The 27,553-nt window shown below is 35.4% G+C and overlaps 3 protein-coding genes across 3 annotated transcripts in view; 1 reads left to right on the top strand and 2 right to left on the bottom strand.

Annotated features, from left to right (window-relative positions):
• Positions 1 to 1,074: 1,074 nt before the first annotated feature.
• HELRODRAFT_103444 (hypothetical protein) lies at positions 1,075 to 5,945 on the top strand. Its single transcript, XM_009030143.1, has 7 exons — positions 1,075 to 1,138; positions 1,202 to 1,410; positions 2,217 to 2,388; positions 2,632 to 2,763; positions 2,963 to 3,124; positions 3,427 to 3,576; positions 3,728 to 5,945. The coding sequence occupies exons 2-7, from the start codon at positions 1,231 to 1,233 to the stop codon at positions 4,279 to 4,281; spliced, it is 1,350 nt and encodes a 449-aa protein (XP_009028391.1). The 5' UTR covers positions 1,075 to 1,138; positions 1,202 to 1,230; the 3' UTR covers positions 4,282 to 5,945.
• Positions 5,946 to 7,461: 1,516 nt separating this feature from the next.
• On the bottom strand, positions 7,462 to 10,987 carry HELRODRAFT_180844 (hypothetical protein; the record flags this gene model as incomplete). Its single annotated transcript, XM_009030142.1, has 10 exons — positions 7,462 to 7,584; positions 7,839 to 7,840; positions 7,956 to 8,600; positions 8,759 to 8,884; positions 9,161 to 9,379; positions 9,516 to 9,608; positions 9,861 to 9,941; positions 10,136 to 10,467; positions 10,747 to 10,895; positions 10,979 to 10,987. 10 exons carry the CDS (start codon positions 10,985 to 10,987, stop codon positions 7,462 to 7,464), a joined length of 1,779 nt encoding a protein of 592 aa, XP_009028390.1.
• A 232-nt stretch (positions 10,988 to 11,219) lies between these two features.
• Positions 11,220 to 27,553, bottom strand: part of HELRODRAFT_194054 (hypothetical protein) — a gene marked incomplete at its 5' end in the record, with an annotated part of 28,442 nt that continues 12,108 nt past the window's right edge. Inside the window, 40 exons of the mRNA XM_009030141.1 lie at positions 11,220 to 11,555; positions 11,688 to 11,791; positions 11,931 to 12,111; positions 12,324 to 12,476; positions 12,587 to 12,811; positions 13,326 to 13,463; positions 14,202 to 14,243; positions 14,397 to 14,445; positions 14,588 to 14,724; positions 14,856 to 15,017; positions 15,226 to 15,426; positions 15,512 to 15,673; positions 15,831 to 16,097; positions 16,231 to 16,479; positions 16,754 to 17,032; positions 17,178 to 17,276; positions 17,494 to 17,673; positions 17,784 to 18,117; positions 18,351 to 18,514; positions 18,761 to 18,946; positions 19,361 to 19,541; positions 19,980 to 20,122; positions 20,274 to 20,471; positions 20,752 to 20,832; positions 21,171 to 21,360; positions 21,671 to 21,900; positions 22,129 to 22,180; positions 22,488 to 22,616; positions 22,905 to 23,010; positions 23,191 to 23,308; positions 23,611 to 23,752; positions 23,944 to 24,125; positions 24,395 to 24,538; positions 24,719 to 24,786; positions 24,983 to 25,129; positions 25,475 to 25,538; positions 25,876 to 26,022; positions 26,256 to 26,411; positions 26,697 to 26,894; positions 27,004 to 27,093. Of these exons, the coding sequence (XP_009028389.1) occupies positions 11,349 to 11,555; positions 11,688 to 11,791; positions 11,931 to 12,111; positions 12,324 to 12,476; positions 12,587 to 12,811; positions 13,326 to 13,463; positions 14,202 to 14,243; positions 14,397 to 14,445; positions 14,588 to 14,724; positions 14,856 to 15,017; positions 15,226 to 15,426; positions 15,512 to 15,673; positions 15,831 to 16,097; positions 16,231 to 16,479; positions 16,754 to 17,032; positions 17,178 to 17,276; positions 17,494 to 17,673; positions 17,784 to 18,117; positions 18,351 to 18,514; positions 18,761 to 18,946; positions 19,361 to 19,541; positions 19,980 to 20,122; positions 20,274 to 20,471; positions 20,752 to 20,832; positions 21,171 to 21,360; positions 21,671 to 21,900; positions 22,129 to 22,180; positions 22,488 to 22,616; positions 22,905 to 23,010; positions 23,191 to 23,308; positions 23,611 to 23,752; positions 23,944 to 24,125; positions 24,395 to 24,538; positions 24,719 to 24,786; positions 24,983 to 25,129; positions 25,475 to 25,538; positions 25,876 to 26,022; positions 26,256 to 26,411; positions 26,697 to 26,894; positions 27,004 to 27,093 (6,285 nt within the window). The 3' untranslated portion in view covers positions 11,220 to 11,348. The remainder of the gene's footprint in view (positions 11,556 to 11,687; positions 11,792 to 11,930; positions 12,112 to 12,323; positions 12,477 to 12,586; positions 12,812 to 13,325; positions 13,464 to 14,201; positions 14,244 to 14,396; positions 14,446 to 14,587; positions 14,725 to 14,855; positions 15,018 to 15,225; positions 15,427 to 15,511; positions 15,674 to 15,830; positions 16,098 to 16,230; positions 16,480 to 16,753; positions 17,033 to 17,177; positions 17,277 to 17,493; positions 17,674 to 17,783; positions 18,118 to 18,350; positions 18,515 to 18,760; positions 18,947 to 19,360; positions 19,542 to 19,979; positions 20,123 to 20,273; positions 20,472 to 20,751; positions 20,833 to 21,170; positions 21,361 to 21,670; positions 21,901 to 22,128; positions 22,181 to 22,487; positions 22,617 to 22,904; positions 23,011 to 23,190; positions 23,309 to 23,610; positions 23,753 to 23,943; positions 24,126 to 24,394; positions 24,539 to 24,718; positions 24,787 to 24,982; positions 25,130 to 25,474; positions 25,539 to 25,875; positions 26,023 to 26,255; positions 26,412 to 26,696; positions 26,895 to 27,003; positions 27,094 to 27,553) is intronic.

Below are 27,553 nucleotides of genomic sequence, written 5' to 3'. Positions count from 1 at the left end.
CCTCTTCATCGACATCACCATTTTCTTCTTCTTCATCATCACCAACATCTTTGTCAACATCGTTGACACCATCATCATCTCTTGTTGGAATCGAATGTCAGAACGGATGATATCGGATATAGCGAATCTGGCCATTTAAACTGTCGGACCAACGGAACAGCACACCATTACATAAACAGAGGCATTTGAAATCTGATTTATAATTTATAGCATATTATATTGTATTTACGTATGTTTGTGTGTGTTTGTTTGTGTGTGTTTGTGTACGTCTGTGTGTACTTACTGTCGCATTGTGGCATATTTGAATATTAATAGAAAAAGAATAAGAACTTAAAAAATTAAATTCCGCATTAGTTAAATGCCTTGATATGAATAATAACAGCAACAGTTATAATCAGAATGGATGAATGAATGAATGAACGATTGACGGAGACAAAATAATTTTTCTCGGGCAACTAGCCAGAACCTTTCTTTTTAAATTATGAATAAAAGATGCTATATTACCTCCATTCAATTGTAAATAAAAAGACTGCTTTATTCTGTTTTTTCACTCGCATAATTATTATATTAATTAACTCTATATGTTCAATTACCTCTCTCTCTCTCTCCTCTCTCTCTCTCTCTCTCTCTCTCTCTCTCTCCCACTCATCACTGTTATAACAAGTATTTTTCAGTGAATTAATAAACAAAATAATTGGATACTAGTTAATTACGATTACTTATTAATTAATTAATTAATACTTGATTAACAATTATAGGTGATATTATCAATATAAAACTATAATTTGTTAGTAATTATGTAATCAATTGTTAACTTGCTCTGGCCGGCCTTGGTTATGCATGATAGATAACAGTATCTAAACAGTTTGCAAAATTATAATATATATATATATATATATATATATATATATTAATAAAATTAATTATAAAATTGTTGCATTAATTGTAAAATGTTGATAAATATATATATATTATATATAAACTTTTGTTTTGAAGGCTAATTTTGGTTGTTCAGTGGTCAAATTTAGTTATCTTAACTTAGCTCTACTTTTCGTTATCGATTTTACTTTTTCGCGTTGATCTTAAGTTTGCGCTAGCTTTGATTTTATTTATTTTATATATTTCTGCCTAAATAAAAGTGATTAAATTTGTTACAATTTTATTCCTGCTATGAATTTTAATCAAATTTATGTTTTTTTAGTTCTTTGATAGATCTGATCACTAATCAACATGTCCGGAAAAGTTTTCATTGTTACTGGGGCCAACACAGGCATTGGATTTGAGACGACAAAGATGTTGTGTGAAGCTGGTCACGATGTTATTTTAGCTTGCAGAAGCGAAGAAAAGACAGCGAAAGCCATTGAGAAATTAAAGAAAAAGTTACCAAATGCTTTGGCCACTTACATGCATGTAAGTAATAGTAATAATAACTAATTTTTGTTTTACAATTTAGAAATTAATAATTAAGTAAGGAAATTAATTCTCACTCTTAGTACCAAAAATGTACAGGTATATAAGTGCAAGAGTGTACATTTGTATTGTGCTACTTTATTTCACTTTATTTCAATTGAGATAAAAAATGTTTGTTTTTTTAAACTTTAAATCAAATTCAAAAAAGCTTGTTTTAGTTGTTATTGTTGTTTTTATTCTCATTATTATGGAAGATAATGATCATTGCATCATTTATTTTGAATGATGATTTACACATTGGGGTTGGTATCTGGTTCATGTTACTGAGACAACATAACTGCTGAATCATTATTCTTAATAGCCCAATAATTATTATAATTATAATTGTTATTATTATTATTGTTGTTGTTATTGATGTTGTTATTGTAATAATGACTGTTTCTCATATGACTCTTCTACTTCTAATTTTAGAATTTGTTCTGGACAACAACAACAATAATAATAATAGTAATAATAATTGCTACAACAACAATTAAAAATTGCTTGTTTGATTTTTTATGGATTATTTAAATGTGCATGCATTTGAAAAGTTATTGATTCAACTGATTTAGATTCAGTATGTGATTTTTGTTTTTTGAATAAATAAATTTTCATCTCATAAAATAAAAAAGAAAGAGAGAGAGAGAGAGAGAGAGAGAGAGAGAGAGAGAGAGAGTATGCTACACTCTATTTGATCCTTGTAATTGTATACATGCATGAAAAAAGCATTCATTATTCTCATCTTGTTCTGAAAAATCCCACAAAAGCTCGATCTAGCAGACATGGAGTCAGTGAGAAAATTTGTTGAAGATTTCCACGCTACTGGTAAAAAGTTGAATGTCCTTATCAACAATGCTGGGTTGGGGCTAAACTTCAAGGACACCAAGAGACAGTATACCAAGGATAATTTCGAACTGACAATGGGAACTAACCATTTGGGTATTTGGGCTGTTGGTGTAGTGGTGGGAAATTTTGTGATGATTGTGTGTATTTTTATTTTTTAGTGGTATTGTAGGTTGTCTTTCTATGTGTGTGTGTGTGGTGTGTGTGTGTGTGTGTGCGTTGGGTACTGATGTGTTGTGTCTGTGTGTTTTTATTTGTTAGTAGCTGCTGAGGTTCTTTTTGTTCTTGTTATAATTATTAATATAATTATGATTGACTATAATTACCATCCGTGACCAGGTCACTTCCTGCTGACCAACTTACTGTTAAAGGACCTGAAGAAGACAGCAAGTGGTGACGACGGTGAAGCTAGAATCGTCGTCGTTGCATCTTCATTACATGACCCAGAGACCAATAAAAAATTAACTGGCAGTTAGTGCAAACTTTAATTAGAGTTATAATTAAATAACATTTGATAGAACTACTAATGATTGTGATGCTAAATTTAATAAAATTATTAATGGTTTAATTGAAAAATAACATTAATAAAATTACTAAATTTTGCCAAATAAATTCTTGAAAACCCAACAACTTCATCACACGCGCACGCACACACACACACAACACTCAGACTTGCAGAGCATGGATTTGGATGATTTGTTCATGTACAAGGAAGGAGCTTACAATGGCATGCAAGCATACAAGAACTCCAAAGCTGCTAATATCATGTTCGCATATGAATTGAGCCGCCAGCTAGCTGGCACTAATGTCACTGTCAATGCTGTCTGTCCCGGTTAGTTTTGCTCTGGTGTCTTGACCACGAAGTTATTTACATCTTATTTTGTATCTTTTGGTCCCAGACACTCATTCATTCAAACAAACAGCTGGGTAAAGAAGATACATAATAAAATGAAGATAATATTGCGGTCATCACCAAGCCTTGGTCGGGCTGGGTTGTTGTTTGACTTCGTAATGAAGACTCAGATTTTGTTGCTTTTATATGTCGGTCAAGTATTTTCAATAAAGTATGCTTGTGTTCTTGAGCTTTTTATGCTTTTTTAACTTTATTGCAATGACATTTTTCACTTGTACAAGGCTTCATTCCTGCTACTGAATTTATGAGAAACTCTGGAAAGGCTATGAAGTTTTTCTGTCGGTACGTGCTCAGGTTCAGCAAGATCACAAGAACTGTCCATCAAGGAGCCAGCTCCTTAGTCTCTCTTGCTACTGATGAGAAGTACAAAGGTCTCGCTTCTTTTGTTTTTTTTTTTTTTTGTTGAAAACTCTTGAAATTTATAGTAAAATGCAACAAACAACAAGCTACTAATAATAACGTGTGACTAGAGTGATATTACAGAAAGATAACAATGATGTGAAATGAATTTTACAAAACAAGGGGTGACAGGGAAGTATGTTAGAGAGGATCAGGAATACAAATCGTCAGAGGAGACACTGGATGAATCAAAGCAGCAGAAATTATGGCAAATCAGTGGTGGCTACGTCAAGTTGGAAGGATTTGAACCGCTTGAACCACCAACACCTCCTGCTCCCGAGCCTGCAAAATCGGCTGAAACTGTAAAGTCTGTCCCAGAGGAAGCCGCCGAAGTTCCTCCTGCCGATTCAGTTGCCACCACCCCTGCCGTCAACGGAGTAAAACAAACGGTCGAAGAAGTGAAGACAGAAGTGAAAGAGGTTGCTGGGGATGTAGCTGAACAAGTCAAACAAGACGTCACTGCTGAAGTTACCAAAATCCAAGAAAACGTAACGGAAATCAAGAAAGAAGTCAGCGAGAAAATCGAAACTGGTTTGACGGACCTGAAGACGAAGGCAGACGACATCATAGAGAACGTCGAGACCAGCGTCAAAGACGTTGTGGAGGGGCTGACCAGCACTGAATCCCCTGCTATAATAGCTGCCCCTGTTGAAAACCCTGTAGCTGTCGAGGGCTAATTTTCAGTTTAATAGATCTACATACCGTTATTATTACCATTCATATTATTATTTGAATCCTTTTATATATTTATATATCTTTGTCACTAAAACGTTAGTCATTTTGTACATGCGCAACTAAAACTTTTATACATTCAATCCAAAATTATGTAGAGTACAATAAGATTATATATACAGATATATCTTTAATGGTAAAGCTAAAACAGGCACCAGCACAAATTTCGTTTATTTGCTACATCCATAACGAACAAGCACACTGATGACCACTAGTAAACAGCAGATATTCGTATTGCATAATGAACAAGTTATAAATACTAAACATTATCAACACACTTATTCATACATACTTCTTTTACTTATTTCACAAACATTTACATTTAATTAAATTTATCGTTGTTCTGCTTGATCTATTGTCTCGTTAATGTATTTCATTTATTATGTATGTGTACAAGCTATAATTTCTATGTAATTATATATACATATATATACTTTTTAAACTGCTTAAAACGTTTTTAAGATAAAAACCATAATTGTCATCATTCTGATTGAAATATATATATAATTATATATACATACACCATCAACATTTTAGTTTTTTTTTATGGTACATGCATTTAAGACAATTCGTTTGCTACAATTCAGTTACGTATATCTATCTTCTATTTTTTACATATTTTGGGGCGTTTATGTAACCAGAATGTAACAATACTAATGCTATTACTTCTACTAAAATAATTTATAGTTACAAATAAATCTAAGATTCATGATTAAATGCCTTAAGTAGCTTATCATTTAAGGTGCAGTAGGTATACATGTGTGTATTTGTACGTACGACAAACATATTTATTTTTGTACTAAGGTATATACGCAAGGTTGTACAAAAGTGCGTACATAAAGTGTTTAAATACAAACTCGTACGATTATATTCAATATTTTACGTTTAAATTATAAATGAATATTCTTTTTTGCTCATAACGATAAATTATTCGTTGCTTATTTGTTTTTCATGACATAATTTTACTCATGTTATACTTATTACCATATATATATATATATACACATATATATATATATACAATTTTTTTGCCATGTTCATCAAATTTCTGTAAACGTTCCAACACATCTAATATTTTGTTATGAATAGCCATTTTGTCAGTTCTTAAGATCGTACTATATTTTTGTATTTCATGGTGACATATATCTATGTAATATGACATATATATATATACGTACGTGCAGACCCGTTAGCTACTTGGACAGACAGAATTGTGCAATACACAAACACACACATTCAGTCCATGTATGCATGCTACGGCCACTGTCAATTACGTTTCATTACCTGTTACTTTTTATTTTCCATTATTTTTACTAAATGTTCATAATCTCTATTCATATTTTGCTATAACTTATCTGAACACACTGTGCTTATCTAAATGATATAATTTTTCTGGCGCTAAAACCACTAAAAAAATGACAAGAACATTGGTGATACAATTGTGCAAATAAATTGGCAGGCAGGCATGTTGCTGATGCCGCGCGTTTTGCAGCTCTGGTGCATCTACTTCCAGATAATTTTATGGCGGCACAATGCTCTTTCTTCGTCTTTTTTATTCAAAATTGTCAATCAAAAGTGGGATTCATAATAAATATGTGACGTTGTTTTTGTCTGTTGTTTAACTCACCAGAATATTCAATGGTTGTACGTAGCGTTGCGCAGCCCAAATTAAACGTGAACGCAAAATTTATTTAAATTGTTCAAATCTTTCACCGTTCACTTCCAAACTATAGAAGTGAAGACAACAAATACCAACGCAAGTCAACTTGCTACCTCAACAAATAGCCCCATTCACGGTATAGTTACACGAGCATAAATTACTAGCGCATCTGCATACAAATTAAAAGATAAATTAGATGATCCAGAAAGAAAATAATGCAAATTGAACGCGTGAAAAACAGAAACCATCGAAAATAAATTAGATGTGTACAAGTAGTCTTCGTAGACATGGGGCCACTGCATTACGTACACATACTACCCGGACTTGGGCTATACAAGCTAGACGCTTGCAAGCAGTGCACGGCACAAGTCAGATAGAAAAAAATATTAACAGCAAAAAACGAAAATGGCAAACACAAATGCAACAATACAATCACAAGAACGTACATCATTCATACGCACATACATATATGAGCATACGCAGACAACATTTTCAGGCTTACGTAGACCTCCACGAAGCTACTAAACTGATGAATCTCGCTCAATACACAAACTTAGAACTGTTTAAAATTGTATAAAAACCATTAAAAATAAAAACCATTCGAAAATACAAACTTATCAGGGTGGAGAAATCGTGTCTGGGGTAAGAACCTTTACTCATAAAATAATTGTAACGCTAACTTCTCTAAGTACTGACTCTTCATATAAGTATTTAGACGTGAATTGGCAGGCGTACGAACAAGACTATTCTACTATGAAGTAGGTACGCGGATGTCATCGTGAAGTTTGCGCAAAAAAGGCGCACAAGCCTCTCCCAACTATTTATAGCATTGTTTCTTTATTAATCCAACCTATGACTGAAAAAAAACTAGAAATCTAACTAACAGCTAAGATACCTTGAATCCTTTATGGGAATGGCGAACTTACAGGCAATACATCTAATCTAATATAAAGCGTATCGCACACAAGCGTATATGCAGACTAATAAATTTGTAAATCTCTTCAAACGCCGCTAAATAATTTTTAAGAACGAGAAAACGTATGAATAAAACTCAAAACTCTTATTTGTAGACAATAAATATCAAATATAAAGCTGAATTAACTGATCCATAGTATAAACTCAACGGTCAAACGCAAACAATTAAGTCAGCAGCAGCTCACTCTATATTACAAGATCGCGATAACATGCATTTCTTAAATTCTAAAACATCACATACTATATCAAACTCTTAATTTTAATCACTTCATGTATACGTTGGTTTCTAAGAAAGTTAAATAAAATTTTAAACGAAATACGCTAGTCACCTTACATACAATAAAATTTTAAACGAAATACGCTAAAGTCACCTTACATAGAACGGGGAATCAATTGAAAAAAATGAATAAATTACAGCCGCTTTCGTTTCTTTTCATTCCTCCTCGAACTTGAAACTTCTCAAAGCTATTTAAATAATGAATCAAGGTCATCATGTCCATGAACCACTATTTATCCTGACACTTTCAATTTCATCTGGCTTCACGTTTAAACTAGTTCTCTTAACTATATGCAATCGAACTTCCTCATTGGCCGACTGATTCTGATTAACAACCTGTCGTTAGCAAAGCACAAGTGAATGGGTGTGTTAATTGGTTAACTGACTGAAATTCCATCATCAATATCAAATTAATTAATTTATAAATTAACTTAATTCATTGTAACAAACCATCATCTAACTCTTAGCTCATTGAGAATCATAAAATATCTTATTTCGTAACTGGAATGCACATTAGAATCAAACTATACTGATTCAACTCAAATACCGTATTTGAAATAGAAAATATGAGCTTAAAAACTAATCAGCACTTCTAAATAGTGAAATTTACATATTCTAACTAAATGAATAATAAAAACTCAAAACTCTTGTAGAACTGAAAACTTACCTACTTAACAAACAAAACCTCATCTATCTCCTTCCATAACTTCCTTGACTTTGTGGACCAGATGAGGAAACAGGTGCAACGGGAGAGGGGCCACCAAAATTTGGTTGGTTAAACCCAGTTGGGGTACTAGGGAACCCACCACCACCGCCAATGTTACTACCGGTGTTACCACCGCCAACTGGGTTTCCACCAGAAAAGCTACTGTTTCCGCCACCAGGAGTAGTTCCAAATCCAGCACCGCCATAACCACCACCACTAAAGCTTTGTGGTGTACCAAAATTAGATGAAGAACCGCCCGTTCCACCTCCTGTGCCACCATAGTTACTCGGGTTGCCACAGTATCCACCTTGGTTGGAATTTCCCCCATAACCTCCTCCTTGATTTCCACCTTGTCCATATCCACCTCCACCACCAAATCCTTTCTGATTACCACCACCAAAGCCTCCATAATTACCACCAGGGTCATTGTAGTTAGATGTATTGTAGTCGTCACCTGAAGCACCAAAGTTGTCACCTGGTCTGTAATTGCCCCCTCCTCCTCCACCACCACCAGCACCAAAATTATTGTTGTTATAATTCCCACCACCACCACCACCATAGCCACTGTTTCCATACCCACCACCACCACCACCATTATTTCCGTAGCCACCACCTCCTCCACTGTTGTATCCTCCCCCACCACCACCTGCAACAAGTAAAAATTAAACAACGGTTACTACGTTACAGTTCAGTCCATTAATAAATTAATAAGTGATGATTAATATTTGAACACGCTCCTGAGGTACAAATCAACAATTCAAAATTTAATAATTTAGGAATAAATCAATTAAAAGAATTAATCACCTCCGTACGGTCCACCAGAATTTCGATACCCACCACCACCACCACCTCTCATTGGACCGCCACCTTGACTGTTCCCATAATTTGATCCAAACCCGCCTCCTCCTCCTCCTCCCCATCCTCTGTTTCCTGTGTCAGTGTATTATCATTATAAATCATTCCATGCTCAGTATCATCTCATGCATTTTGTATTCAAGCATTATTAATATCCCACCAAAACTTGTGTATTTTTTAATTTATAATTAGACATTCATTGTATCATGTACCACTTAACGTTATGATTACAAATGGTTAGTAAAATATCAAAGATAAACAACAAGGTAGACACTATAACAATTTTGATGATAACAGATATTAAAAGAACAAAAAAATGAACATTACAAGTAGCAGTAGCAAAGTAACAACCTGGCCCATCATCATAGCTATCATTCCAACCCCCTCCACCTCCTCCTCTCCTATCATCATAGCCCCTTCTCCCGTAGTCAGAATTCCTTCCATAGTCATCCCGTCTGCCACCACCGCCGTCACGACCACCATATCGGTCATTTCGATCTCGACCACCATAGCCCCCGCCTCGACCTCCGCTGCGTCCTCCATAATCGTCGTATCTGTCACGTGGGCCCCCTTTTGGTCAGTTTTGTTAGAATTAGACAACGGCAAGACATTGCATACCAATTAAGTTAATTATAACTGCGAAATAGTTTTAATAATTAGGACGAAAAGTGTAATTATAAATGATGAAAATGGTAAAGATAATAACCTCTCCTGCTGTATGGTCCCATATCCCTACCAAATCTTCCACCACCACCACCTCCTCCACTGCCACCCCCGCCTCCTCCAAATCTTCCTTTACCTGAAATTATTATATTAGAGCATTTAAAATCTATTAAATTTTTAACCACATCATGGACGTTTCTTAAAAAAATGTTGAAAATGACAAAAAATTGAGAACTATTTTTATTGTATAATTAGATGAAAAAAGTTACAAAAAATTAAAAAACAAACTTGAAAAATAACATTGGAAATAAACAACAAACAAGTGAATAGCATTCAAAAACTGATTTAAAATGGATTTACAAAAATGTAAAAAAAAATCAATCGATACCTCTGATATTATTCATCTCTTCTTTTGATATCGCCTTCTTGGCATCACACCGAAAATTCTTTATTTTGTGATGCTTTATCACTGGTTTATGAAAATAGAAACATGTTAATTATGAAAAACCAATCTAATAAAATTAAATACACCTTGTTTTTAATGATTAATATTATAAAGCAAGTAAAAATTCTACACTAGTACTTTACATTATAATCTATAAGCATATTTATTTTAAAATATAAAGATCAACGAATGCATATCATTGATAGAGGAATACTAACAGACGACTTTATCAACACAGTCATAATCATCAAATGTTATGAATGCAAAGCCTCTCTTTTTCTTTGTTTCTTTATCTGTGATCACATCAATCTCCTCGATGTTTCCAAATTGTGAGAAATAATCCCTCAGATCATCCTCTTCTATTTCTTCCTTTACTCCACTAATGTACACCCTTTTGATGGTTAGGTGTGCCTCTGGTCTACCTGCATCCTCTCTTGGCATGGCTCTTTTCGACTCAACCTCTTTTTTGTCAATTTTGTGGGGCCTTTCTCTCTGAGCATCGTCAACCATGTGGGCGCTCTTGTACGTAACAAAACCAAAACCTCTTGACCTGAATAAATTAATGATTTTACGTATTTAAAATAAAATTCATCTAACAAGACAAAATTCACTTTTTGTACTTGACAAATAAACATAATTAATAAAACTGTCATAAAAAAATAAATCTAATATTCAGCAGTCGGTTCAACCGATGACTAAGGTAATTTAATAAAAAATTTACAGAGCACATTGCAAAACATCCGCCATCTTTAAAATTTTAAATTTGGACAGATTAGCTACGAATTAAAAACCCTTGGGACCTAAATTTTTAGAAAAAATGGCTACTAACTGTCCGGTTTCCGGATCTTTCATGACGACACAGTCGACGACTTCTCCCCACTGTTCGTAATACGCTCGCAGTTCGTTCACCGTCGTTTCATGACTCAAACCGCCGATAAACAGTTTTCGAAACTGTTCCGATTCACGATCTACTTCAACCTTCGATTAAAGATAAAAAAAAATAATTAAAATAACCTTTAAAATAACTAATTAAATGGGTAAATAATTTATTTCAAACTTACGTCCGGCATTTTAGCAATTCAAACAGTAAAATCACCAAGAATCGGCAAAGATAACTCCACAGGAAATACTAAGGTACATAAGCTACTTTGCATTTCTGTTTATATAGCACTTTACAATGCATAAAATAATAAATAACCATAGATAACCATAGATTTTCATATACTTAGCACTTGATCGACGTAAGCCATTAAATAGCATTTTTGCGTCAACTTTTAGAAATTCATTCATTCAACAAGCAGCTTTTGGAAAAGAAAAACTTTATTAAATTCTACTCGAAAAGAACTTTAAAATAAAATCGAAACCTTTTAACCTATAAGTCATCCAACGAAGTAACAGTAATAAAGAATAATAATAGCTAGATAATATAATTTAATTATCCAGTTGGCATATTAACGCAACGCCCCTAGCAATCCAGTGTTCATTTGGTTTCTTACTAGGGATATTCATGGCTATCACGAAATTAGTGGAGTGCCCCGTAGTCGAGAGGACCCCTCGGCGTTCCAGGGTCTTGTAGACTGGAGCCTTGTAAGTGTTCTTGGTTGAGGAATCTGACTTCTTACAAGGAAGCAACCAGATCTGATATGGGTTGATTGATTGGCTGGTTGGCTGATTCGTTGGTTTATTCAATAATTGAATGATTAATTGATCGATTGATTGAATAATTATTGATTGAATAATTAGTTGATTTGCGAACTGAGAAAAACGCACCACAGGCATAGGATCGTAGAGAATTTTAGGCAGAGATTCGGCCAAATATTTCGATGTCCTATCCCATCTCGCTCCATCTAGAAACAATCCGTGTATGTAGGCACCTATGTATGTATGAATGTGTGTATGTTTGAATGCGTGCATGTATGTGTGTGTACATGCGTGACTGTGTGTACATGTATTCATGAAAACTTCATCCACAAACCATCACTCGTACACACATATACACATATACATACAAACCATCTTCCGGGGGATCATTGTATTGGCTGACCTCCCCGATAACCTTGTAACAAAAGGTCAAATGGTCGATCGGGATCGTGTATTTGCGCGCGAAATTCTGTTGAACTCCTGTTAAGAATGCCTGCGTAAAGAAAAATCCGGATAGCCAGAAAATAGAAGGGGCATGGTTTTCAAACCAGTCCTGCAATATGAGTGGTCGAAAGACAAGTGATAAGCATTGCGATTGGCTGGTTAAAAGATGGTAATAACTGTTGTATTTTGCTGAAAGTTGTTGATAGGTCGCTAATTGAAATTAATTTTTTGATTGAGGGGAATGTTTAGTATAACTGCAATTGAAAATTTTAATGTTTTTTTAAAGATATAAATTAAAAAATAAATAAAATTGAAAATAACCTGAAGAAAATTCAACCTAGCCAGAAAGTCAGTGACGTAACTAGCAAGCGGTTTCAAAGATGGGTAGGATTTTTTCATCCACATACTCGGAACTTTGTTGGTCAGCAAACTGACCACTACCTCCTCCATATCACTCGACATCACTACTAAACCCTAGTGGCCGATTTTTCTTCGTGAGATACACATATACACAAGTAGAAAGAGAGAGAGGAAAAAAAAAATGATTAGCATCCCATTCACTTCCAAAAAATTCAAATATTCACCTGAATAGCTTTCTGAACATTAACGAGACTCGATTTGATAGTAGTTAAGAGTTTATTGAATCGACCCATCTCTTGCACGAGAACCGTATTCATGCTCTGCTTGTAAGATGTCGGATATTTATCGATAGCCAGTCTCGGATCGAAATCCAAAGGCAATCGTTCGTAGATACTCGACGCAATCTCCATCACTACTTGCTCGGCTGATTTTCCTTTCACGGATACTCGCTAGTTTTGGTACATTTTTTGTATGCGTGCATGTACGTGCGTGCATGCACTTAAGTTTATGAGTGTGTGTGTGTGTGTGTGTGACAACCGTTTTTGTTTTGTTGTGTATCTCGGGCCGTTGAATTAGGTGTTGAATATGATTAATAAGAGCCATTTAGATAATGAAATCAATATTACTATTAGACGTGATTTATTTCATTAATATCAAATCAAATTTTACAAACTTTTTTCTAAGCATCGTCAAAGTGTGTGCATGATTCGACCAAGAAACGTCAATGACAGCACATAGATAATTGAAACAAATAACGATATGAAGGAAAATTTGCAAAAAATTGTTAGAAATAGGGTATGAATTTTAAATTTCACAAATTTTATACCAATCAATCGATCAATTAATTCTTGTAAATCAAATAGCACTGCGCTTATACAAGCTCACGAGCTACTTAGCAAAACGCACAAACATTCAACAAAATGGATGATTCGCGTCGCAATCAAAGTCGGTAAACCGACGAACCTTTATAATGTTCATTGTTTCGAAGAATAACTTGGCCTCGTTCTGATCTTTCGTAATGTCAACATTGGCATGCAGGCCAAATATGTTTGGATGGACAGTGAATGGGAGATTTTTGATGTATTCTATGTAATCTTCGTACTACGGCGGTATTGGTTGATATTTTGTATTTTATTGTATTTGTATTGTATCTTATTGAATAATAATTGTATAGTTTCACATGATGGGTTCAATCAATCAATCAATCAATCAATCAATTAGCTTATAAAGCGCTATTTCCGCGATGTTCAACAGCGCTCCTCAATGAATTTTGAAAACAGATGGGTCTTGAGATCCGCTCTGAACTTCGCAAGTGATGGAGAAATAGTTAGAGAAGTAGGTAGAGAGTTCCAGAAAAAAGGACCAGAAAAAGCAAAAGCAGATTTGGCAAAAGAGTGTTTAACACGAGTTAAGAAAAAGCGAGAAGAAGAAGACGATCGTAAACCGGGGCGTTTAGGTTCAATTAATATATCTGATAAGTACTTAGGAAATAATTTAGATTGAGACTTATACATGAAAATTAAAAAAAAATTATTCTATTAAAATAAAAATTTATTCTATATTTTATAGGTAGCCAGTGCAAGAGAACAAGATATGGAGATATATGAGAAAAGAAAGGGGCACGAGCAACTAGACGAGCAGCAGAGTTAAAAGCTTTACTTAAAGGATAGAGTATAGAGTCAGGAAGACCATAGTAAAGCGAGTATTGTATTGAATTGTATTGTATTGTATGGTACTGTATTTGTATTGTATGATATTTGTATTTTATTACACGCTGTTGTATAGTTTTGTTTCTTATTGTTTTGTGATTGTAATTGAATGGTGTTATTTTGGCTGTACCTCTTTTTGTACGTGGTTTACTTCGTAGTCTTTGTATTGTGTCTGTTTGGATGTACTATTATTGATCATTGTGGTGGTGGTATGCGAGGTACATATCTTGTATTGCTTGTATTTTATACTATAGGTATTAAAATAATAATAATATAATAATGTAATAATAATAATAATATTAATAGTAATAATAAAAATAATCACATTTTCCTCGTCCGGGGCGTAATAGAACTTGCTTTCGTCGAAGTAGTACCTTTGTGACACGGACACAAACAATATTATAATTAATAATAATAAAAGTGATAAAAATTATTATTATTTCTTTATCTTAATTATCGTTAACTATTATTATCTAATACAATACAATAATAAACTATCCAACGAAGTTTTGTCACCTATCTTGCTCAATGATTTCTTTACAGTAGTACTTATCGAGTATTGTCTTCAGGGTTCTCCTGTCCCAGTTGTCAGTAACTCGACCGCCATAGTTACATTCTCCTGTTAAGTACTTTAGCGCTTCGAACTGTACTTCCTATGTACAATGTGTGCGTGTGTGTGTACTTATGTGTGTGTATACTACGTGTGTGTGTGTGTGTGTGTGTGTGTGTGTGTGTGTGTGTGTGTGTGTGTGTGGTGCGTGTGTCTTTAAACTAGCACACAAACCTCATATTCATTGAGGAACATAGCCAGCTGTTGGACTGATATTTTAAGGTCAGCCTCGTTGAATTCGTACTGGATGTTCCAACCTATAGCTCCAAATTTCTTTCTTTCTTGAACTTGGGCGTGGAAGAAACACAGGCCGAACAGCAACTTTTTCCAGATTGCCTGAGAGGGAAATAGAGAAGTTTGTCTAATGATGGACAAATTAAAGGAGCAAACGAACGAGTAACAGTAGAAACTTGAAATAATCGGGCATTTGTAATTTTATTTCATAACAAAATTTAAATCTACAGGAACATACAAACGCAACGACAGCATTCTATTTCAAAACTATTTATTTTCATACAAATTCACCGGACAATTAAGAATTCACCGGTTTAGTAGAGCCGTTAAAAAATTCCGGATCCCTAATCGGAGACATGTTGTAAGATCTAAGAAGGTTGAACCTGAGTCCCTTGGGGGGTTGTTTGGTCATTTTGACGCCATTTTGAAGAATGCTAACTGGAAACGTATCGGTAGGATAACTCGTCAGCCAGAGCCTAAAATCAGGATGGCATGTTTCTGGAGAGAATTCCTGCAAGAATGAAAATTTTTAAATTTGTTAAATTTGGTTGGGATGCAATTAGTGGAAATTACTAATTTAGTATACGATCACTAACCTCACACAACTTTTCCAATGTGCCCATCCAAGAGGGGGCCAGGTGACAGTTTTGCAGGACGACCCACGTTCCTTCCTTTATGGCCCTTGCAATCATCTTCATAGCTATGGGGCCCTGACCTTGACCTAATGATAGAGACTCTAGCTTTGAACCACCGTAACCCTGTTTATTTTTGAAAAAAAAGGTTTTTATGTTTTCATTTATTAATGGACCCACCACTAATCGCAATTCGTGGGTTATTTTTTAACAAGATAAATAAATAAATGGTTATTGTTAATAATTAATGAAATTTTCAAAGAAAAATTTTAAATCCACCGACTTTATCTTCAGCGAAAGCCAGAAGTGCAGCTATAGGATCAGATCCGGGTGAGAGGATAAAAATCAGCGGCGAGAACGCATTGCTGTCGTTGTAAGATTCAAATAAATCGAACGGGGGAGGTTCAACAAACTGCCTGCCCATGTTCGCCATGATGAACTCACTGACTGCTACCATAACTTTATCTGGTCTTAGTGCTCTAAGTACAAGCATTCGTTGAAGATCAGTTAGGTGGAGATATTTCTGAGGGACCGGGTTCAATTCTGGGTTCTGGAGAAAATGATTAATAATTTAAAACATTGAAATATTTTCTTGAAACGACGACAATTAGAACAAACAATATATTGTAATATGATTACAAAATGAACAATTGAAACAAACATTTTGAAAGAGAAAAACTAACAAGAGCATCATAAATAGCTCTCCACTCATCTTCATGTTCTGTGAGGTGGTCCTTGATGCCCGAGTACGTTTCATTAAGTTCATTGAGACGTAGTAACTCATTCCAGTTGGAGTCAGGGAGCCAGTTAGTTGGATTTCTGTTTGCAGTCTCCAAACTCACGCCGCCAGTAAGGAAGAAATTAAATTCTTCATCATCGATCAGTTTCTCAAATTTCAGTAGACTTGCAATCAGATGGAATGAGAAGAGGTGCTAATTTGTGTTTGCATTTGCAATCGTGTATGTGTTTCTATGTGCGTGCATATGTTATGTGTGTGTATGTGTGTGCGCGAGTTAATTAAAAATAGATGGAGTTTTTAAACTGGATAAAATGTATAGAGTGTATATGTAATAAGCTGGATAATATTCACGCAATTAAACGTTGAAATTGACCCATACATTAATAGACCAATCTAATATTCAAATTTTGATAAATATAAGACAATAAAACCAAATAGCCGACCGAATAGCGACCAACCAAACGAACCTTATCTTTCTCGAAGAGCGATCTACAGACATTACAGTAGAGGGAGTAAGTGAAATAAGACTTTAAATTTTCAATCCTCTGTTGCAAATTTTCAGAAACAACCGCCTTCTCAATGGCCATGACGAACAAGTTGATAAACCAAGTTAACGAATTTTGGTACATAGGATCGATATCGGCTAAATCAACCACGCAAAAAAATAGTATAGTAGTGTATCTGGCTATCGGTCTGTATGCGTCGCGAGCTAAATTTATTTTGGCTTCTGTTTTGTCAGCCACAGCCTAAATTTTATGATAAAAATATGTTTAATATGAATTTTTTTACTATAAAATAATTTATTATGTAAAATAAATTATTGATTATTAATATTTTATAAATAAAACATCAAAGTTAAAACGAAAAATATGAAACGCTTTCACGACAGACTTGTTTCTCGGTTATTTCGTTGGCCAAATTTTTAGAATCAGAGAGAATCTTAATGGCTGACTCATCCTCTAGAATGTTCCCTTGCGAGGTCGACAACACCTGATGTAATAATAAAAATTATTATAATTATGATGACCATGCCGGCTATAATTGTACAAATATTATAATTTTTGTAGTTATTATGAAATTAAAATGATTTCTTTAAACAAACGGACAACAAAGAGAGAGAGAGAGAGAGAGAGAGAGAGAGAGAAAGGGAGAGAGAGGGGGGGAATATATCACAAATCTAAAAAAAAAAAAAAAAAATTTCTCAGACTCTCAATATAGAATCTTCAACTTGCTGCAACTGTTTCTTATTTTCGGCACTCTGGACGATCAACAGATTCCTCTCCTCCTCCAACTCTGGACGCTCTCTAGCAACTACAATTCCCAACAACTGATCGTCCAACCCTTCTGTTGTTATCATAAAATTCAGTAGAGTCACTTTTACAGCAACCTGGTTCAATAAATATTAATCTTACTTAATAACTACTATTAAATTTTATTTTTTTTTATATTATTCTTTATTATCATTTTATGAAATGAAAGACCGAATGCAATAGAAACCTCAGGCATAAAGTGAGGATTTCGCAACTTAGTGGTGATGAAAAATCTGAAATCTTGACTGAATTCGATGACGTTATCTCCTAACTTGATGCAAGTTGTGCCGCCCTGTTTGAAGGTTTGCTTCATTAGGAGAGGTTCTAGTAAAGGGTCTAACTCCTCGCCGATATTTTCTAAAAGAACCGACGTCCCAAACTGAATTCCACTTTCTAGGGTTCTAGCTAAGTCGAAATCGGTTAACTTGACGACGCTTAAGTTGTTCTTTTTCTCTAACTTTTTGATGAATCTGTTTGCTTGGCCTTGTGGATCTATCATCAGAGGCCATCTGTTCGTTTGGCTGTTGTTGTTGTTGTTGTTGCTGTTGTTGTTGTTAGTGAGGTTGTTGGTGTTGATGTTATGATGCGACTGTTGGCATTGTCAATCCAAGATGTTAATGTCGATGTAGTTTCGCTTCATTATATTTACATATCAAACATTGTTACAGTCTTAAGCGTTTCATTCTAAAAAATATTTCCAATGTATTCACTACAAAACGAGAACAAAAAGTTAGAAAGACAAATCCCCAAAAACCTTATAATTATTCCGTTATCTATTGAAAATTCATCGGATGGCAGTCCGAAAATCTTCCAGCTCCTAATCTGCACTGGATCTCCCAGAATGTTCGCCAGTGAAAAATCTTCGGACAATGGTATGAGGGAGTTTCTTGTTAATCTTTTCCACAGTAATATTTGCTCCTGGTAATGTTTTTAATGCATTAATTCATTGATTAATTTACTCACAAATTCATTCACTCATTTCTTTATCATCCCTCCATCTATCTGTAATTAATCTGTCCACTAAATAACCAATTCATCCATCCATTCATCCAAACACCTATGATTAATTTAGATATTAAATAACAAATTCATCCACCCACCCATCCATCCATTCATCCATTCATTCATCCATTCATCCATCCATTCAATCATTCATTCATTTACTTGTCTGAAGGAGGAAGTAAAAGGTCCCATGTAGGCGATGATAGCCGATGACAGCAGGACATCTCCAGTTATGGTGAAATACTTGACGCTCATCAGCTGGGCGGTCACATTCCATCTATCTTTCTCTCCTCCCAAACCCCCTATCAGCTGTTCGGCTCGAGTCAACTTCTGACTGCACTCTAAAACCTTTGTTTGTGAATGAATGAATAAATGAATGGATGGATGAATGAATGAATGAATGAATGAACGAACGAACGAACGAACAAATGGATGGGTGGGTGGATAAGTAATTGAAATTGATGTATATATGAATGGATGTGATTGAATAAGTGATTGAATGAATGGATGGATGAGTGATTGAATAAATAATTTTGTTGACTAATTAAAGTTAAATGTTTAATTACTGCATAAAGCCATCTCTTCATTAGTTTAGCAACAATTTAATTAATTAAAACATTTTTTAGTCTTTCGTTCATTCGTTTGTCGTTTCAGTCACCCATCCATCCATCTATCCATCCATCCATCCATCCACCCATCCACCCATCCATCCATCCAACCATCCATCCATCCATCCATTCGAATAGCAGCAGAACAAAAAACCTGCTGCTCAAGCCTCAACTTTTTCTCCCTATTAATGCTGAGGACGGCGTTCATGCGGGCCAGCTTGCTCTGCACCTCCTGCAGTTTCTCCCTCTTTCTTCCCAGGACGGCCATGGCGTTTTTCATCTTGTTCTCCGCCTCTGCCAGGGCCACTTTCTTCGGACCCACTACTTTTATGACTCTTGAAAAAAGAGAGATGGATAGAGAGAGAGAGAGAGAGAGAGAGAGAGAGAGAGATGAGAAAGAGAGAGAGAGTGTGTGTGTATGTGTTGTGAGTGTGTTGCGAGTGAGTGTGAGAGAGAGAAAGTGTGTGTGTGTGTGAGTGTGTTGCGAGTGAGAGAGAGAGAGAAAGAGAAAAAGATTTAATATGAGAAAAAGTGATTTTAAATAATAAAAAATGATAAATAGAAGGAGAGAGCGAGTTAATAATAAAAATAAATTGGAAGAAATTATTTCATATGAGCGATCGAGAAAAAGAGAGAAAGAGAGAGAGAGAGAGAGAAAGAGAGAGAAAGAAAGAGAAAGAAAGAAAGAGAGGGAGGGAAGGAAAAGTTCAACACAAGAACAAGGTAAATCTTCAACTTGATGAAGAAACTAAAATGAAATTTCTCCCACTAACAGATCATATTTCTCTATGGCCAGTGCCCAACGACACAGTCCTTCGCAAGCACTGGATATAAATTTTATCTTCTCAGGATCAAAATCCGGATTAGTGGCGTAGTTTGCTCTTATTTGCTTCATCGTCTCTACCGGGATATTATCCTAAGTTTGAGTTTCTTGATAATTTCCGTGATAATTTTAAAATTTTAAACACACAATAGAAAGAGCATTAACAACGTAGCAACAATAATGATGGCAAAAAAATAAGAATGATAAGTAGAGAAATGACAAGCACCACCATCACTGTGGCTACCTTGTCGAAATTAATGAGAGACTCCAGGAATTTAGTGTCAGTCAACATTTTTAAAGATGGCCTCCAATAATCTAAGATCTTTTTTCCTTCCTTAGTCGTAACCTTTTCCGGTTTTATGCCCTTCAGTACGCAAACTGCCTCCAAGACTAATTTAATGCCGGCCGGCGGGTTCTTCATTGACCTCACTATCGTTATGTCCTAAAGTTAGGGTTTGGATTCATGTTGGTACTGATGCTGTTGTTGTTTTTATGCTATGACAATAACCGATAAGATTGAATTTGTTCATTTTCAAGAATGATAATGTGATTGGGCATGATAATAACGATATTTTGATGATGAATGAGGATGAAGATGATGAAGATGGTGAGGATGGTGATGAAAATGACGAAGATGATGAGGATGATGATGAAGATGACGAAATATACAATTCTAATAAATTTCTGTTGCAATAAATTTATAATTAAAATAGCGAACTGACAGCTGATGTTAGCGTATTGAGAGCAGTAACAGCTGAATTAATAGCTGGCAGGGCTACAGCTAAGTCTGCGTCGCATTCTTCCTAAGAATTAATTAATTAATTTTAATTAGTAAAATTTTTCATAATATTTCTTTTTACGAAAATTATTAACCTATATAATTATTCACCTAACCCTATATAAGCAATTAAGAATTAATTAATTAATTAATTCTCGTAAAAAAAAACAAAAAAAAGATGAAAAAAATTTACTTTAATAATTCTTGCGGCTTCAGCCTGTGTTTTCGCCTCTTCCTCGTCGGCTTTTACAACCTAGCGGTGAAAAATATGACAAACACATATGCACACGCACACACACACACACACACACACACACAAACCATGGACTTCTAATGTATCATTTAGATGTCCATGATACAGACCTTCTCTATGACTTCAACTTCGCTAGAGTCTTTTTCAATCTGCTCGACGACAACGTCAACCTCCTTGCTGGCCACAACTAGAAGCGGCTGCAGACGCGTCAGTTCGTCCTGCATCACTGAGACTTGTGACGCCGCGAATTTCAGTTTCTCTAAACCTACTTCGTATCGCTCTTTTACTCGTAAGATTTCTCTGTTGTGAGTGAGTGTGTGAATGTGTGTGTGTGTGTGTGTGTTTATGTGTTTGTGAGTGTGTATGTATTTGTGTGTGTTTATGTGTGTGTGTGTGAGTGAGTGAGTATGTGTGTTTGTGTGTGTGTGTGTGTGTGAGTGAGTATGTGTGTCTGTGTGTGTGTGTATGTGAGTGTGTGTGTCATTCGCTTGGGATTATCAATACCACAAAAAATTTAGATAACAATAAATAGATGAACACATACATCTAGAAAAAAAACACGAACACCGACAACTGACAACAGTTCCAGCTCGACCATCATTAAACTAACTGTCTCTTTTTATTGAGTATGTCTAAGAAAGTGCTTATCAATCCGAGGTATGACGTAGGAGTTACGTAACTGTGACGTCCTAACTGTAGTTGAAAACTTTTCGACAGTTCGATAGTTGTCAGATGAAACTGCATGCACAGGTTAATGCATGATTCTTTGGTGTCGCTGTCTAAGTCTAAGTCTCGTAAAAATTGTGTTGCTACTGCTCTGAGGGCGTCTTGAGGCCAAATCTGGGTTTGTTGTTCACTAGCTCATTGATTTGTTCATTCGTTTGTTCATCCAATCATTCATTCATCTATTGATGTTATTTTTATTCATTCACTCATCATTTCATTCATTCATCTATTCATTCATTCATTCGTCCGCTCCTCTATCCATGCATGCATCAATCTTCATCCAGTCAGACGTTCTTTCAATCATTCCTTCATTCATTAATTCACTCAGTCAACAAAAATTACCTGCAACCAATCAATGGTGCAGCAGTTTATAAGAGCTGGAAACTTCCTCAACCTATCACGAAAACGACGATGAAGAAGAAGAAGAAGAAGATGATGATGATGATGACGATGATGGTGACGACATTAACAACAGCACAAAAAACAACAACTGCCACTACTACTAATTTTACCAGTCAACAACAACAATAAAAAAAAACAACAACAGTTACTACTACTAATGTTACTTACACTACTGCTGCTACAGTTACTACTACTACTACTACTACTACTGCAGCAGCAGCTGCTGCTGTTAAAGCTGCTGCTGCAGCTGCTACTTTAACAGCTATTAAAACACCACCATCAATAAAGATAATACCGACCTGTTCCTGAAACTGTCCCCAATGGGACTCATGACAAGAACGATGTGAAAGTTATCCCTGCACTGTTCAATGAACATGTTAAATAACGATATCGGCGTTCCATCAGTTTGCTTGGACTTGTCTCGCTGTCTGAAAGTTCATTTGTTTGTCTGTTTAACCATTCATTCAGTAAATCATTCATCATTCATTCATTCATTCATTCGTTCGTTCATTCATTCATTCATTCATTCATCCATCCATTCATTCATTCATTCATTCATTCATTCATCCATCCATCCATCCATCCATCCATTCATTCTTTCATCCAGTCAGCCAATCAGTCACTCATTTGGAAATATATTTCAACTAAAACCACCATAACAACAACAACAACAACAAAACATCAACGTCATCATCCTAAGCAACAGCACCACCAACTTATCTAAAACCCTCATCTTCTCACATATGGCAACTTTTTCATCGGCGTTGAATAAGTTTGGAACCTCGCCGGCGTTCAATAAGTTGTTTATATCTTCCAGAAATGCTTCGTGTTTAATCTATAATTAATTAAATTAACTAATTATTTAACCAATTAATTAAATTAATTGATTACGCTATCATAAACTAACTCAATTATCATCACATCTTTTAAAATTTGAAAGTGAAACTAACTATTCCAAAAAACGAAAATGAAACGAACTATTTTAAAGAATGAAAGTGAAACTTGCCTGGTTATCTGTGAAAAGGAAAACCCCGGGAGCTCCGTACTTGAGAACTTTCATCAGAATTCCTTTCAAATCTTCCCTCCATTCATTCGTTGAGTAACTCTTCGTCACTTCAACCTGTTTCCAAAAGAAGGAGAAAAATTAAATTTAAATTAAATTAAACTTGAATTTAACTTATCATTTCTCTTATTTAACCTCGTCTGAATTAGAACAGACGAGATTTTTGTCTGGTCCAAACTGAAATAATTGTAAACAGGTACAAAAAATGGCGGACAACAAAAAAAACAACACAACAACAACAAAGGCAAAACAACAACACACAACAACATTTAAGCAAAAAACACACAACAATAACAAAAAACAACGACCAAACGACAACACACAACAGCAACAAGCCAACAACACCACAAAAACCCGACCTGGAAAAGTTCGTAATCTGCAATGAAGGCAGCGAGTTTCGTCAGCGAACTGCGACCCGATCCACCCATGCCCACTAGCAAGCAGTGACTTCGCGATTGCTTCAGAATTCGAGAGATTCTACACAGGTGTTCTATGGCGAATCTGTCGTTGGTGATTATTGTTGTTGGTGATTGCTGCTGTTGTTGTTGATGACGGTGCCGTTTGGGTTGACTTTGAGGTTTTTTTTTGAGATAAACACACACGCACAGGAACTCACACGCACACATAAACACACACGCACACATAAACACGCACACACGCACACATAAACACACACGCCAGCAAAACCCCACCTAAACAAGACAATCGTTATAGGAGTCTTATTAACGCCATTATATTCGTCAACGCTGCTCTGCACAATCTCTCTCAACTGTTGGACGTTGTAAACTTCGGCATAATTCCCTTGCCGGCCTTCGTTGAAATCACAAAATAGCAACGAATGCAAATCATCTTCAGTTATAGATCTAGAATTGTTCTGCATATGTAATTACGGATAGTAATTAATAATAATTAGTAACGACGATAATTAATTATAACGACAGTAATAATTAATTTAGTAACGAATAGTACAATTATAAATAATATAATATAAATGATAATATAAATACTACTACCAATACAACTAATACTCTGCCGCTACTACTACTACTACTGCTACTATTACTATTACTTATTATAACAATAAATAATAACTAATAGAAATAATAATAAATAATAATAATAATAATAACAACAACGACAGACGTCTTTGAGATCATTTTCTATCAATCTTTCAAGTAGGACGTCGAACTTAGTGAGCAGTTTGTCGTTCGAGACGTTCTTTAAGAAGTCAAAAAATGTGGCCTGATCGTCCCGGTCTACCAGACGATCGTAATAAACCCTCAAGACCTGAGTGAGTGAATGAGTGAATGAATGAATGAATAAAAGAATGAATGAATGAATGAATGAACGAACGAATGAATGAATGAGTGAGAGAGTGAGTGAGTGAGTGAGTGAGTGAGTGAGTGTGCGAGTGAGTGAGTGAGTGAATAAATGAATTAATTAATGATCGGTTGATATTTTAGAAACCTCGTGTATCCATAGTCTTTGGAGATCTTTAACCGTTGGAAAAGCAGACGGTCTTGATAACGTTACACCTGCCATCCAATCATCATTCATTCATTCATTCATTCATTCATTCATTCATTCATTCATTCATTCATTCATTCATTCATTCATTCATTCATTCATTCATTTATTCATTCATTCATTCATTCATTCATTCATTCTTTCTTTCATACGTTCATTTCTCTCACTTTCTTCTTCATTCTCTCACGAAAACAAATCAAAAACCTTGGATAACTCTGCTAAAATCTCTCAGATTGAAGAGGTAGTGAGACTTGGAGGGTGTGGGCAGTAGCGTCTTGATGGCCTGGTTGTAAATGGACAGTGTCGCGTCCACAATCGCGACACCGGCGCTAGTGAAGTTTACTGGAAATCCTCTTTTAATGGTTTCAAAAAAAATTACTATTTTAATAATTAGATAAAATATTTATGGGAGTATTTTAATTACTTTGTGAATGAATGAATGAATGAATGAATGAATGAATGAATGAATGAATGAACGAACGAATAATCGAACGAACGAACGAATGAATGAATGAATGAACGAATGAATGAACGAATGAATGAACGAATGAATGAAAGAATGAATGAAAGAATGAAGGAAGGAATGAATGAATGAGCAAACGAACAAACGAATGAACAACTAAATGAGCAAACTTGGATTCTAAATGCCACTTGATGATACTTTGAAATATGGTGAGCATGGAGTCATCGTCGAACGTGTTGATGGTGATCGTGTTGAAGTGGCGAAGAAAGCGACTTGAAAGGATATGGCGACCACCACCTTCATGATAACGATGATGGTGGTGGTAAAGATGAGGATGGTGATAATAACCAACCAACCAACCAATTAACCAATCCATCAACATTCAACCAACCAATCACAACTAACTAACCCAAACCAGCCAATCACAACTAACTAATCCCTCAACATTCAACCAACCAATCACAACTAACTAACCCAAACCAACCAATCACAACTAACTCACCCAAACCAACCAATCACAACTAACTCACCCAAACCAATCAGAACTAACTCACCCAAACCAACCAATCACAACCAACTAATCCAACCAGCCCAGCCAATCACAGAACTCACCAGCAAGCCCTAGGGCTCCTACAAGTTGCACCCCCGTCAAATGTATTGGCTCTGCTGTCTTGAGGTCGTACCAGATGCCCTGATCGAGAAGCTGCCTTAAGAGTTCAATAGGAGGTTGGGCGCCATATGTTTCTTTCACTGGCATGTTTAAGTCGTCAACGAAAATTACCTGCAGGTTAGAAAAAACATGATTGAAGAGGTGTGCGCTAAACAAACAAACATAAATGCAAACAAACTCACAAATACAAACAATCAAAACATACAAATACACATACATACAAACACACATACATACAAGCGATCAAAACATACAAACACGCCATACAATCATACGTACAAACACACATACATACAAACAATCAAAACATACAAAGGCACATACAAACAAACAAACAAACAAACAGAATATGTATTAGGTGCAGCTCCAAACACTCCTTTCTTCCTCTTGATAAGTTTCGACATGATCGTGTTCTGCGTCTCAGTGGCCGAAGTTTGCGATGAAAAGTTCATTATATTGGGCTTGTACAAATCTTTATTCATCTTTTTCAGTAGGTAATTCTGTTTGGGTATTTCTTTTTTCTATGTTTATTTTATTATACATTTGTTTCTTTGTATATTCTTATTCTTTATGTATTTTTTACCCATTGTATAACTTTAATCTTTGAGTACTTTTGAACTTCTCACATTTTGTATTTTAAAAATACCCACACAACAACTTAGAGTAATACAAAAATACAAATGACCCACAATAATATAGGTACTTTTTCCTGTTCCGGTCGGCCCGACCAATAGCATTGCTTTCTGATGTGTAACGAACAAATCCATAATAAATGTATAGGCTACTGTATTTTCAGTGGGGGTTATAATCTCGCTGTAGAGGGCGTCTCTGGGTATTGGGGGCATTTTGTGGAGACTTTCACTCCACTTGACCCACTGGTAGACCCCCTGAGACATGGTGATCCTGTAGTTGTAGACCGTGCCAAAGTTAGGGAATAGGGAGCGAGCAGTCGTCAGCATGTCGTTCTTTGTCATGTCTGTACCCTGTTAGGTGTTTGGTTTTGATGCATGTAGTGATTGCGTTTCATTCATTCATTCGTTCGTCCATTTGTTCGTTCATTCGTTTCTTTCATTCATTCATTTCCTAACGTACGATTTGTCTGAGGAGGAGGTCAAATTTTTCTTTCTTATCCCAATCGCCAGTAGCACCCAGGGACCAAATCAAACAAAAGATGAAGATGCACTGTGCGTAGCAATGTATGTATGTTTGTGTATGTATGTATTTGTTTGTTTGTTTGTTTGTATGTATGTACGTTTAAATATATAAGTATACACGATTCATTTTGATCTCTCTGCCGCGATTAACATCAACAATAACATCATCATCATCATCATCATCCACAATAAAAACATCGTCATCATGATCAGCAGCGTTATCATCATCATCATTACCGTCGGCAGCATCATTATCAGTACCTCAATCCATTCAATGATATGTTCTTGGTGCATCTGAGCTATCTCCTTATCGTCGTCCCTCAGATCTTCGGTCATGCATTCAAATAAATTTATGAGGCTCTTAACTAAATTGATATCTGTCGTCGGCGAGAGCTCCTGATTGGTTGATTGATCGGTTGATTGATTAGATGATTGGTCGGTTGATTGGTTGATTGATTGATCGGTTGATTAATTGGTTGATTGATTGG

Source organism: Helobdella robusta (assembly GCF_000326865.2).
Source record: "Helobdella robusta unplaced genomic scaffold HELROscaffold_65, whole genome shotgun sequence".
In the NCBI taxonomy this organism is placed as follows: Eukaryota; Metazoa; Annelida; class Clitellata; order Rhynchobdellida; family Glossiphoniidae; genus Helobdella; species Helobdella robusta.
This window is presented reverse-complemented; position numbering and strand designations above follow the sequence as displayed.

Coding starts and splice junctions, on each gene's coding strand:
- HELRODRAFT_103444 (XM_009030143.1), top strand. CDS start 1,231: ATGTCCGGAAAAGTTTTCATTGTTACTGGGGCCAACACAGGCATTGGA. Junction 2,764..2,962: donor CAATAAAAAATTAACTGGCA/GTTAGTGCAAAC, acceptor CACAACACTCAG/ACTTGCAGAGCATGGATTTG. Junction 3,125..3,426: donor TGTCAATGCTGTCTGTCCCG/GTTAGTTTTGCT, acceptor CACTTGTACAAG/GCTTCATTCCTGCTACTGAA.